Source organism: Tyto alba, unplaced genomic scaffold (genome assembly GCF_018691265.1).
Source record: "Tyto alba isolate M040663 unplaced genomic scaffold, T.alba_DEE_v4.0 Super-Scaffold_19, whole genome shotgun sequence".
NCBI classification, from domain to species: Eukaryota; Metazoa; Chordata; class Aves; order Strigiformes; family Tytonidae; genus Tyto; species Tyto alba.
The window spans coordinates 5,460,893-5,473,528 of NW_024881281.1; the positions used below are offsets into that span (position 1 = coordinate 5,460,893).

The 12,636-nt window shown below is 44.9% G+C and overlaps 1 protein-coding gene across 2 annotated transcripts in view; it reads left to right on the plus strand.

The window, feature by feature from the left end:
- SSH2 (slingshot protein phosphatase 2) overlaps positions 1-12,636 on the plus strand; it is a 104,750-nt gene that overhangs the window by 39,286 nt on the left and 52,828 nt on the right. Inside the window, exon 1 of one of the 2 annotated variants that reach the window (XM_033004797.2) lies at positions 9,278-9,381. The exons of the other annotated variant lie outside the window; for it this stretch is intronic. Within the exon in view, the coding sequence (XP_032860688.2) occupies positions 9,326-9,381 (56 nt within the window). The 5' untranslated portion in view covers positions 9,278-9,325. Of the gene's footprint in view, positions 1-9,277; positions 9,382-12,636 lie in introns of those variants that run through there. 2 annotated transcript variants of the gene reach the window in all.

Here is a 12,636-nt window from a genome sequence, read left to right on the forward strand (position 1 = left end):
GACTCAAGTCTTGCAGACAAGGGAGAGGAAGCGTGTGAAAATGTTGTTTAAACTTAAACCTGCTCTACAGAGCAGTCAAATGACATGACAAATCTGCACTTGCCACAAGACTGCTTCTGCCAGGACCATCACGGAATGAGGAGTTTTCTGCTTTGTGAATTAACAGAAGCCACTTAAGGCTTTTCTCCAAAAGACAGAAAGAGCTATTAGATGTGCAGAAAGAGAGTTCATGTGTGCTCTGCAGTTATCTTTGCAAGATGCTTGAAACAGTATTTTCTGGCAAACTCTTGTACTGATGCAAAGAGGAATGGTTTGTTTTCCTACTTGAGGAAAGTACTTGGTTGTAGGAAACAGAGACCTCATTTTTATAAAGATTTCTATCTGCTACTAAAAACCACAGCAAGTTAATACTGCAAACAACGTGAAGCTGAGCAAATGGGTAAAAATCAGCTTGGTTTCTGGATTTTTTTTCTTGCACCCAAGCCCTGCTCTGGGGGAAGCCCGGGAGGGTCTCTGTACCCTGCCATAGCTGTGCCCGTTCTTGCAGTTTATGGGGGAGATCCTCAAACCCCTGACGTGGGTCCAAGTCCTTGCTCTGGACTCCCTGATTGAGCCAGTCCTTGTTGCCTAACTCATGTCTAATGGGACTAGGACAGAGTACTGCATAAGCAGATGTCCTGAACAGTCTATTTATTACATTTATTACCTTCACAGCTTCCTTCTAGACATTTTTATTAGGCTATCTGGAGTCTGTACAGCTAGCTGGTCTGCGCATCTCTCCCCCTGTCCCCAGACGTGCTGCTGTCATGCTGAATGCACTCTTAATGGAGCAACTGTGTTAGCAACCTCTTTGCATCATCCCAATATTGTTAAAATTTACCTAAAATATGTGTGTGTATTGAGCTTTGAGTTGTGTTGACACCAACTGATGTACTGACATTCAGGTTTTGTGTGCTCTGTGCCAAGGTTGCAAGGATTCAGCATCTTTGTTTTGCTGACAAACGACATCTCCAGGGCCCGAGGCAGCAGCGGTGCCACAGTCAGTGTTGGATTTGCTGTTGGGATCTGCCAGTTGCTTTTGGGGCTTATGTTTTAAATGGTGCCTCTATTTCCACACTATCTGTGAATTTACCAGTTCTGTGTGCCTTGAAACAGCTCTGTTTGCAGAAATGCAGCATTTGAGGCTGCACAATAACTGCTGCATATAAAATTGGTAAGCTGTTTTGCCTAGCGAGGCTGCTGGGGACTTCAGAGGAATTCTTTGAACTTTTATGGCCTGGCACTTGGTCAGACTAAAGTCCGCTTGCTTAGGTAAAGCTGAGGAGCCTGTTATTCCCTTCAGGTGCCATAGAAAGTGATTAGGTCCTGCTTGAAATCCAGGGTTTGTTACCTGAAAATGTTCTCAAAAAGTTCTTGTCCTCCCCTCTTTAAGTGGGGGTGGGAGGGTGATGTTTAAAAAGAAAAAAAAAAACAAAAACTTTTTGCAACCTAAGTATGCTTACCTTCTGGTTTGTTTTTTTTTAGTCAAAATAGTTCCTTCCAGGAGTGAACTGGGAAGGAAAGTAAATCAGATTATTGCCATGATAACAGTTGGATGTGCCAAGATGCCTCAAGATTTCAAGCTGTGAGTAAATACCTTTGTTTTAGGAGCGGAAGACCACAGTCTGATACAGGAGTTTATGGTTTATAACAGTATAAAAGTTGTTTTTCAAATAGTAAATGGAATTTGTGCATGTGTTTCCTTGTATAGCACAACAGCTCACTAAATTGTAAACCAACTTGTTTGATTTTTGAACTGAGACCCATTGTAAGCTTCTTTCCACCTGAGGGTTATGGGAGATGCGTGCTAGTCCCTGGGAGAGAGAGGGGAATGATTCTCTGATACTGAATTGACTGCACTTCAGAAGGCTCATTTACAGGCCAGATTGAGATGTGTGAACCTGCAGCATCCTGTATCTGTTGTGACTTTTGGAGATGTGTATCATTGCCATTTGGTGTTCCTGTGGCAGGCTCCAGACACTTCTGGTTATCCTTAAAGCCCATCTGATGTTACAAGAGAGACCTCCAAAAACGATGCGCTGTGAGTTCTAGCACCTAAACCTTCCTTGTGCTTCCTTTGCTTGCTGCTGCAGCTGCTAAACATTTATTTTGTTGGTACTTGAGTGTTAGCTGGATCTTCTAATGGGTGTGCAAGACAGTTAGTTAATTCCAGATCTTGAGCAAGAAGGGACTGTGTGTGTGGTGTACAGGAAAGCTTGTGTTTATCCATGCCAGAGATTACTAAGCTCTTGTAGTATGAACCTTATCTTTAGAATGTGTTTCCTGAATCCATCTTTCTGTCTTTCCTTTCAGTGACAGCTTAGCCCCTCTCTGGCATTTACTACAGCTGCTCATGGAGAATGTAATACCGAGATAAAGAACGGTTCTGTTAATCTGCCAGCTCTGCTGACCACCCGAAAAAGTTCTGTGGGCCATACATCACGATTCATTAAAGTGGGTCTGTGGTCTTCATTTTGGAATAGCAGATGTTTTGTCACCAAATTGTGAGCAAAGGTATAGCACTTGTAGTAAAATTTGGGTTTATTAGTTTAGTAGCAGGTATCTATTTGCAGGGCTAGTTCACGGCAAGGTCTATGTCTGGTGTTGCAACATGTTCAGTCCAGTCTGATTACATACCTGTGGGTCACAGTAACGTGTAAGATGAATTCAGGCTGAAGGATCAAGCAGACTAATCTTGTCACATTACCAAATTACCAGGTAAACATATGATGCTATACCAGGGAGCTCGCTCAAAATATGAATGCTCATGAAAAGGTTTTTTTTTTAATTTGTGATTCTAAGCATGTGAACAGAGGAGAATGAGGAACAAGACAATGACAAACTGGGAAGTAAAAGGAATGGAGGTGGGTCAGAACCTTCAGCTACCGAAAGGGTCTGCTCAGCATGGAGCAAGCCCAGAACAGCTGCCCCCATGCACTTGTGCTCCTTCTTCAGAGGTTAGCGAAGGGAGGGGCTGACCAGGAGGTGCCCTAAGGATTCCATACGTGCTTGGGTCTCCCACTGAGCATGAATCAGGTGCTCTAAGCTAGAGGAATCTAAGTTAAGGGGAGATTCCTCTTGTAAATAGAAAGGGAAACTCCAAAATAGCCATTCTGGTCCCTTTCCTGGTAGGGCACCTTCACAAGGCTTCAAAGTTAAACATGAATCCTCAGAGTTTTCAGCTTTTCATGGATTTCAAGCACTTAAATGTATTTTGAGAGTCTAGGCCAGGGTCTCTGGACTTGTTGCCATTCAACTCTTTGATATCTCTGCATCAAAGACACTCCTTTATAAAAATCAGGGGTGTGGTTTTTGACAGTTCAGAGGATTTAGATCTTCCTTTTCCATAGGTCACTGAAATAACACGTTACCTATTTTGTGGTCTCAGATATGTCATTCAGGCATGTTTCTTCCTTGCTGGACTTAGAGCAGTGCTGTAACAGTTTGTAAGGATCTGGATTAACTTTTTAGTAGCAATGTAAATGTTTGCACAGAGACCATTTTGCCGTACAAATAGGATGCAATGTAGTTTTTGCATCCAAAGAACTAGTTTCTTCAAAGCTCCTCTGAAATTGCTTGAATGCATGTGGAAGGCAGCTCTTCAGAAAGCAGGAGGAGAAGGTGGCTGTGGGAGAAGATGTTTCAGCAAAAGTTGTGTCTCAGCGTGTCACCCCTGTCCAACATTAGTGCTGCTTGTTGAGAGACCAGAGCGATAGACATTGCTGCTTGGGTCCCTTTTCCTACCCCTGGTGGCACTTCAGTCTTCTTTGCTTCTGCCTCTGTAAAAGGGGTGTAATTGAGCATTGACCTCTTTGTGTCAGACCCTCTAAGATTTAATGATAAGTAAACTGTACAATGATTGGGTGTGGGGTTTGTGAGGGAAGGGTTTAATGAAGTGATAATATTGCAAAATAGGTGTTGAATTCTCAACTAAGAAGCCTAATCATTGATCATGATGGGCAACTGACCAAACGGGCTTTAAAAGCAGGGTTTTGTTCTTTCTGTGATGCTTATCACCCTACCCCTGCTCCTGTCTGATTTCTTTGCTCAAGAACTGGAAACAGAAATACTCTTTGACAGCTTAAATAACCAAATTGAAAATGTGGCTTCCTGTTCTGACTGGTTCTTCAAGATTCAAGTATAGTTTTGCATGCTTTCCCTGCCGCTGCCTCCCCCCTCTTTTTCTTTTTTTTTTTTTTTTTTTTTTTAAGCTAGATATGGGCTCCTTTAAGGGAAATTTAACAAAGTAATTATATTGTGTTAATAAAACTGGTGTATGCAAGCACTGCCTTGGTGGGTGGTATGCCTCTTATTCACTGGGAAAGCTTTGTTTCTTTACTCTATCTCATTCTGCCATGCATGCATTGGCTTGTTTATGATCACTGCTGCTGAAATGGCTTCATGTTTTCCTGATAAATTGGACTACATAACAGTAAGCTTTGTCTCCTGTGCTAAAAAAAGGCCATAAGACTTTTGACAGAGCAACTTCTCCCTCCGAGGCAGGGAGGCAGCAGTAGGAGATGAGCGCAGGAGGTGCTGCTCTCAACGGATAGGTCTCTATCTGTTTACAGGTTTGCTGCACTAATTTAAGGTTCTCCCCGGATAAGTCGTCTGTTTGGACTCAATCCACTCAGATTCATCTGCAGGTTCTGTTCATTCATAGAGTCATAGAATGGTTTGAGTTGAAAAGGACCTTAAAGATCATCTAGTTCCACTCCCCCTGCCATGGGTAGGGGCACATTCCACTGGACCAGGTTGCTCAAAGCTCCGTCCAACCTGACTATTGCTGAAAACCATGTGTCCTGACAGCAATAGGATGAATTAACTGACCTCCCACCAAAAAAGCAGAGGCATCACATCTTTGACCCTCAACCAGCTGGAGTGTGGCACCATATTCTTCAAAGTTACCTCTTAGGCCCCTTTTTCCCCATCAGACCTGATGCTGAGACAGCTGTCTCGATGGGGAAAGACTGAGTATAGCTGTGAGAAAAACAAAGCACTTGGCCCCACCTCTGCACACGGAAATGAACTTGCTACCTCTGCGCTCTCCGGCAGTGCCTGTGCAAGACTCAACTGTGGGCAGGAACGTGTTGTTTTCAAAAATTCTGTAACTTTTCATGAACGACACCGGAAACAGCTGCCCAGCTGTAACGAACAAACTTTCCATATGTGTAGTAAAGGTGGCTGAGCAGGCACTGCTGTAGCTCATCGCTGGGTGGGGAGAGGATGTGATGGTGGTGAGGGGGAGGTTGGTTTGTCTAACACAGCAGGTTCACAAGTTTTTTTTCATAATCCCCTGAAAACATGTGTCTGGATTCTGCATTACTTTATCTGTTACACTGATGCTAATAGACTGAGGCCAAAATTCCTGTGCCTGACAACATCCCACTGTTCCCTTTACCTTGAACACAGCTAACATAACAGCTGTAGCAACTTCCACAGGTTTACCCTGATGTGTTGAAGGAAGAGAACATTCCTTGCTTTTGCAGAGAGTACCTGGACTTCAGTCCAAACGGACTTAATACTCAACCCTTCATACTCACTGGAATAAGTTTCTAGAGAGACTGTGGCAATATCACCTTCATTAGGACTCTTCAAAAGGAGAGAACTGAGAGGACCAGAGAAAGTCTTGCTGGCAGACATACTCTGAAATGAAAAGAGGTCACTAGGTCCCAGTGTAGGCTAAGAATTGAACATACTTAACAAGACAATCTGTGCTCCAGATTTAATCATTTTAGCATGTGAGCAGATGCTCAGCATACCCCTGTGGGCTAGGAGTGGGTGGTATATGGTGACACCCACACCTTTGTGTGGTCTGACAAGAAGCAGCAATTTAGACTTAAACTGTTGATCTTGGATGGAAATATTAGCTTGATGAATGCCGTCTTTGCATGTGGACTATGTGAACTGGCAGGACTCTGTGACCCACTGTAAGCATGCTTTCTGCAAGTGTCAAATCTGTGCATGCTAATGCACAACCTGACTAGTGTGCTTCATGCATTTTTTACTGGTGACCTATGTAGCGAGGCCTCAGCTGTACAAGGAGAATCCCATTTGCAAGCTGCTAGCCCTGTGCAGCACACAGAATTATTCTATTACATCATTGCAAGATCAAAACATGTTAAAATGCACAAGGAAAGTAAGGCAGTTGAAGTTACGGGTGCAAGCTACTGTGGCTGTACAGCTTTGAGACACGGACACTGGGGGAGATGATGACTGCATGAATAAACCATATTATTTTCAGGCTTGCTGACTGCCAGACAAAACACTACAAGTCAATACAAGAGATTTGTGCATGCATATTCTCCCTCTACCCCCTTAAACTTCCCTCCAGAGGCAACTCTGGTGGGCATTCCCTTTGTTCCCTCCTCCTGAAGCACCTGGCCAGATGACCTTAGCGCTCTCCGTCACAGGTTTTTTTCCAGAATTCTTCCATAACTGCTTCTAGGTGCTGGAGTAGCTGGCTTGCTTAGCTTTGCAAAGCTTTGGGGATTTTTTTTTTTTTTTTTTTTTTGTGGTCTGTCTTGCAGGATGTATGTAACAGTAGTTTATTGGTCTGTGTGGTGTTCAAAGGTTAAATGAAATCCTGATGCCCAACAAGGGTTGTGTTGTACTGAGTGCAGCGAGGTGTTTACCGCCTGCCTCTGCAGCAGGCAACATGGCCCTGCTAATCCTGCGATCTCCTGGGGAGCACGAAATGACGACCCAAAACTCGGACAGGCGGTGTCCTTTTCCCCTGCGGGAAAGTGTAATTTCATGCGCTGGGCTGGGAAGCACTTGAGACCCCAGACAGACTTATTTACATCTTGTCATACAGTGATTAATGGCTGTGCTCACATGCTCTATTGCATCATGGTAGTGATTTAGACTGCTACCTGTCATCACTGCAATTTTCTGCACTTTAAATTCTTCATGTATTTGTCCCAGCAGAGTGCACCTGCTGCCAGCAAGGAGCAATTTCTTGGCTGTCTTGTGACCTGCTGCCTTCAACTCCATCTTGTTGTGCATCCCCTCCAAGCCCCTTCTTTCTGCCTGCTGCTTGCTCCTGCATGCTGAGAGATCGGGTTATTGGGTCAATACTTCTGCTCATGTCTAAATGTAGGATGCGGCTTTGACAAAGAAGTCGGGTTGTTCCTTAAGTTTGATACTAAAAAGCAGAATATGAAAATAACATATGCAATACACATACCATGGACAGTGGGAACTGAAATGTTAATCTCACTAACATGTAGCCTGAAGGCAGTATCAGCCTCGGACTGATATGTCAATCTTTATGGCAACAAAACCAGGTTCAAATACCTTTTATTAGTGCAAATTTCAATAGATGAATTTATCTGAGGATTTCCTACTCATGTTTCCTAAAGGTTTAGAAGAAAAAAAGCTGGAATATTTCTATCACTCTTTGGTCTCCTAGCATATGGAGATGCAGCGCATGATTGTATTAATCTAGGACTAATTAATTTACAAATCTATTATCCATATGTTACAAGTAGCTACTTTAAGAGTATTACTTGTAGTTAATCACTGCACTTGTTTGTAGCAGTTTTTAAGGGCTTGTAATGGTAGTTGCATGTAAGAAATCTGACATCTATCTGGACAGTATATAAATCCATTTAGTCTTCTGCAGTGCTTGGATAAATCCCTCAAGTTATTAATTAGACTGGAACAGAAGTTCTGGGTTTGTTTTTCAGTCTATGAATGTGTGGTATGTGTTACTACTGAGTATGAGGTTCTTGCCAGTCTCTTGACCTCTGGAAGGATTGAGTTACCCTCCATTTCTCTAATGTCCTGATTTTTCCATTGCTTCTTGCAACTGACTTCATTTCTGCCTAACAAAATGATTTTTTTTTTTTTTGGCACTGCAGCAAGCTGGCACTGCATTTTCTTTACAGCTGTGAGGAACCATTACCAGAGATGTGTTCTTGGCTATATAAGATGACATTGCTTAAATTAATGCAACCAAACCATATTCTAGCAAAACTTGCAGAATCACAACTTCTACTGCTTTGTCCTTTTCTCCGAGTCCCTGAAATGGGGATCGTTGGGACTTTTGTCGGGTGTCTGCTTGGTTCCTATGAAGTCTCAGACCTGAAGCAGTTGTCATCACACTGTTATTTAAAACCCCTCTCTGATTCTCTGAAAGTTTTAGTTAATAGTTGGAAACAAACCCTAAATGAAGCTTTCTTTTGGTTCTAGCTCTGCTGTCTGATCATAGGGGCAGCTCTGCAGTGATGCCCCCAGCAGTATTTTTTCCTATTGAGTAGGTGTCATTAATAAGTACATGTGTTTGAACATCTCTTTCACTGCCAGCTTCTTGCTCAGACCCAGTAACAAGGCGCACGAGGAGTTAAGAATAGTATATTTGTGTCCCTCTGTGCTGGGATATCCAGCATTCCTGTGGGAAACAGAAAACTGAGCTAGCTCCCAAGGTTTCTCAGTTGTTTTTCCACACTCCATAGTTAAACTTTTTGCTTGGTGTAAAGGCTGGAAAAGCAGATCTGGAATTAAAGTTGCTGCTTTGGGGCTGTCCTGTGTGCACGACTGGATTGAGCAAGCGGCCCCCGGACTCTCCCCAGTGGAAAACGATGTTGAGTTTCCCTTGTGCCGTAACATGTGAACTCTCAGCAGCCAGAGAACAAGATTTTTGTCCTAACGAACTTCCTTTCTTCCTTCTTCTCTTGAGGGGGTCATGGAGCTAAAGATTAAATAACATTGCAAGGCAGCTGCTTCTGTCCTCTTCGAGCAGAAAACAAGTTGTCAAGTCTCTACAGCTGAAAGCTATTGCCAAGATCTATTTCCCCCCCCCCCGCCCCGTCTCCTGCAGGAGAGAAATTATAAGGTCGTTTCCTACGCACCCAAGTTGTCGTTGCGAAAGAAGAAAAAAAAAAAAAAATCTTTGGCTGTGCTGCTTCAAACCTAGTTTCAAAGTTTGCAGCTTTCCCCGCCTAGATGGGGGGGGGGGGATATAAAAAAAAAAAAAAAAAAAAAAAAAAACAAACAACAGTCCCAACCCACGCACCCCCCCCCCCCCGTGGGGACCCACCGCTCCCATCCCCGCCGCTGAGCCGCGGCAGCGCCCGCGGGCCCCGGCGGCTCCTCCCGCGCCGCCACGTGCGGGCCGGGGGCGGGGCCGGGGGCGGGGCCGGGGCCGCTCCTGCGCACTGGGCGGGGGGCGGCGGGAGCGCGGCGGGAGCGCGGCGGGCCGCGGGGCAGAGCGGCGGCGGCGGGTCCCCCCCCACCCCCCCAATGCCGCGGGGCAGGGCGGCCGCCTCCGCGGGGAGCCGCGATGATCCCTTACTTTTCCGACAACGCCGTGATCTCCCAGAGCGCCATCGCCCAGCTGTGAGTACTGACCGGCACCCACCGGCAAAGCTCCCTTCCCGCCTGCGCTGCCCGGGCTCCCAACGCGTTCCCCTTCCCCGGGGTGCCGGGCAGGCTGCGCCCCCCCCCCCCCCCCCCCCGTGCTCTCGGGGGCTGCTCCGCTGCAAATCGCCTTCGGGCAAACTTTCCCCTGGCCGCTGAGCCGGCACCGCACCCGGGTGAAGCGGGGCTGGGGGGGGCACCGGCACCGCAGGGCTGCCCGCTTCTCCGTTACCGCCGATCTGAATTTTTTTTTTTTTTTTTTTTAAATTTAATTTTCTCAACTACAAAAACTCTGGGTCCTAACCGAGTGCTTCGATGAGTGTTACACCGCATCTGCCCCGGGGAAGCGCGGGGCTGCGAGTCCTCTCATCGGAGCCACCGGTGCCCGGTCCCGGTGCGGGTCCGGGCTGCAACACCCTCCCCTCGCCGCCCCCCGCAGACACGGAGCCGGGCTGCCCGCTGACAGCGGGGTGCAGGCTTCCCCGCGACCATGTACCTTGACCCTCTTTTGGGCTTAAAGCAGATTTTAGCCCCTTTATTTGATCTCTTGTATTGGTTTATCACAGGGTGGCAGATAGGTACTGCGGGTTTGGGGTTGGATTGGGTTTTTTTCAGGTCGGTGCAATAGGAGCAGGACTGAGACCGTACACTCGGGACCTGCAGGTCATGAGGGAGAGACGAGAGCTGATGCCAATTTTTAAGTACTGTCAGTCTTGGGCGGCTGTAAAGTGCAGAGTGTCTCCCTGCCCCATACTAAGCTGCTTGAAAAATCAGTCTCTCCAGCTGCACACCACCCTTTGAAATGCAGATGGAAATAATCATTTAATTTGTAGACAATTAACAGTGACTGAGTTGTGGGGTTTGGTTGGAAGGATTAAGGAGGGAAATGGCTGCTATGGGGTGGTAGATAAGGCTTTTAGAGAGATAGTCTAGTCACGCTTGATATTTCTTTAAAGAAGCCAAAAGCTGTTTTATCTCTTGGAAATATTGTGGAAGGCTTCAAGATAGTAGGATAAAATGCTGGGTCCCACCTGGAGCTGTGTTCTTGTCCCAAGAAGCTCCTGCTAGAAACTGAGCAGCCTTGCACAGATCTGTAGTAGACACCCCGGTTTATGCTTGATATAGAAATGAGTCTTCAGTCTTAGTGGCCTCTTTTTTTTGAGTGTTAGCAATCACTGCTGTAGTTGGTAATCAGTTTAGTTAAGTCTCTCTGAATGCTTGTAATTGGTCATTTTTTTTTCTGCTCTCAGTGTTGCCTGTAAACATGACTGCTTTCTCTGTGGTTGCTGATAACATGGGTTTAACTGGGATATATCTGAACTGTTCCGTGGTAATGAGGATGCAAATTAGATATGCCCTGGGCTTGGGAAGTGGCAGTAATTCTGGGATTGTGGAGAAAAAACCCCAACCTACTATAGGCTGAAACATTTCCTTAAAGCTCAAGATGATTTACCAAACTATATTTGGTAGCTAGGTAACAATTTAAGTGTTTTTAAAATGTTTATTTTATACACTGCTCAAACACTTAACTTGCAGTTTGAGGCTGGTCGGAAAGGGATCAAAAGAAAGGGGAAGTGCTGCTCGTCTCTGTTCCCTCAGTCGCATGTAGCCCTGCAGTCTTGTATCTTGTAGTAGTTTAAATGGCCACTTGGTTGGAAGGACCACCCTTTCCTTTTCTGGGGAGAGAGATAACTGAGTTATCAGAAGAGCTTACGCTGTCCTTTGCCTCCTGGAAGGAAAGATTAATAAGCATGAGAGTGACAGAGCTTTTGGCCCGCACATAAATGTTCACGAAAGGCTGAGCACTCGATTAATACTTTTATAGTGTTCTCAATCAGGACAGTGCTGTGGCTTTTGGGCAGGCATAATGAAAAACTGTTTCAAAGTTTATACTCCTAATTACAAGTTCACAAAGGTTGATTAATATTGCATGTCCTTATTTCATCATGAGAAGACCTAAAAATCCAGATTTTGTTGTTTTGCTGTGCTAAAAATGTGCTCTCTGTGGAATGGGAAGGGCAGTAGTGACTCAAACATTATCAGAAACTTCTGTTTCAGTGTATTCTTTAGTAGATGTATGTGGCTCATCAGCTCTGACTTTCAGAGATCAGCAGAAATTACTCCTGTGTTGACGCTTTTAGTCAGTAATGTAGTCAGCTGGTCTGGGTCTAATTCATTTCAGTTTCACAAGGATTCAAGTGATGTATGAGAGACTTGTGTTTATCAAAATGCTCAGAATCTATAGTTGTAACTCAGGCCAGAAAGTCTTGCTGCTGTCATTGAACCTAGCAGGAATTCTGCTGATTTACTAGTTTATTTGTGTGTAGGATTCGAACTTTACTTTGGTCTAATAAAACTCTGAGGCAGCTGGTATAAAGATAGAAAGAAAAAAAGCAAAACTTCAGATGGTCTGCAGATACCAAAGAATTTTTAACAGAATAAACCTGGAAAAATTGCCATAGATCAGTTCTTCCTGCCTGCAGTTGCTTCCTCTGCCTTTGGCCAAGTTTTAGGTATCTCATTCATGGCTGGTGCCCCTGAAATGTTTTTTCCGTGTCCCTGTGATAGTGCTGGATTCCTCTGTCACTCAGTTTTCCTCTTTATCTCGGTAGCAAAGCAGGATTATTCAGCAATCAGGGCACTCACTTGGGATTTGGGAAGACCCAGCTCTTGTTCTCTGCTGCATCTCATCCTTCCTGTGCAGCCCTGGCCAAGTCCCCCCAGGCGTGTTCAGCAAGGGAGTGGGGCCTGAAGATGCGGATGGATGCTTAGCCTTTCTTTTGAACCTGAGAATTAAACATCTAGCTTTGGTGCCTGCATTCCCCTGGCATTTTTGTGCATTTTTTTTTGTGTGTCTAAATACTACTGTTTCTGCCTCAGCTTCCTTTCCTCAAAGCAGCAGTAAGAGCCCTCCCTGGGCTCACACTGAGCACGTGTTAAAGCACTCTGATACTGTTTACTACTTCATCCTCCAACACTTTGGGAGCCAGATGGATCTAAAAACATGAATATGCTTGCTACTTTCCATGGTTCTCATACTTGCTTTATACCAGTTGGTTTTTTATTATAAGATGTTAACTGATAGTTTTTCTAAGTATTTAAAGTTGGGGGGGGGGGGAAAAGGAGCTAGAATAGCTAGTTTCTTCACAGTGTTGTGGGTATATCTTGGAGCTCTTAAAAAAAAAAAAAAAAGAAGTCGTAATAAAACCCACAAGTTACACGGAATTATTTTCA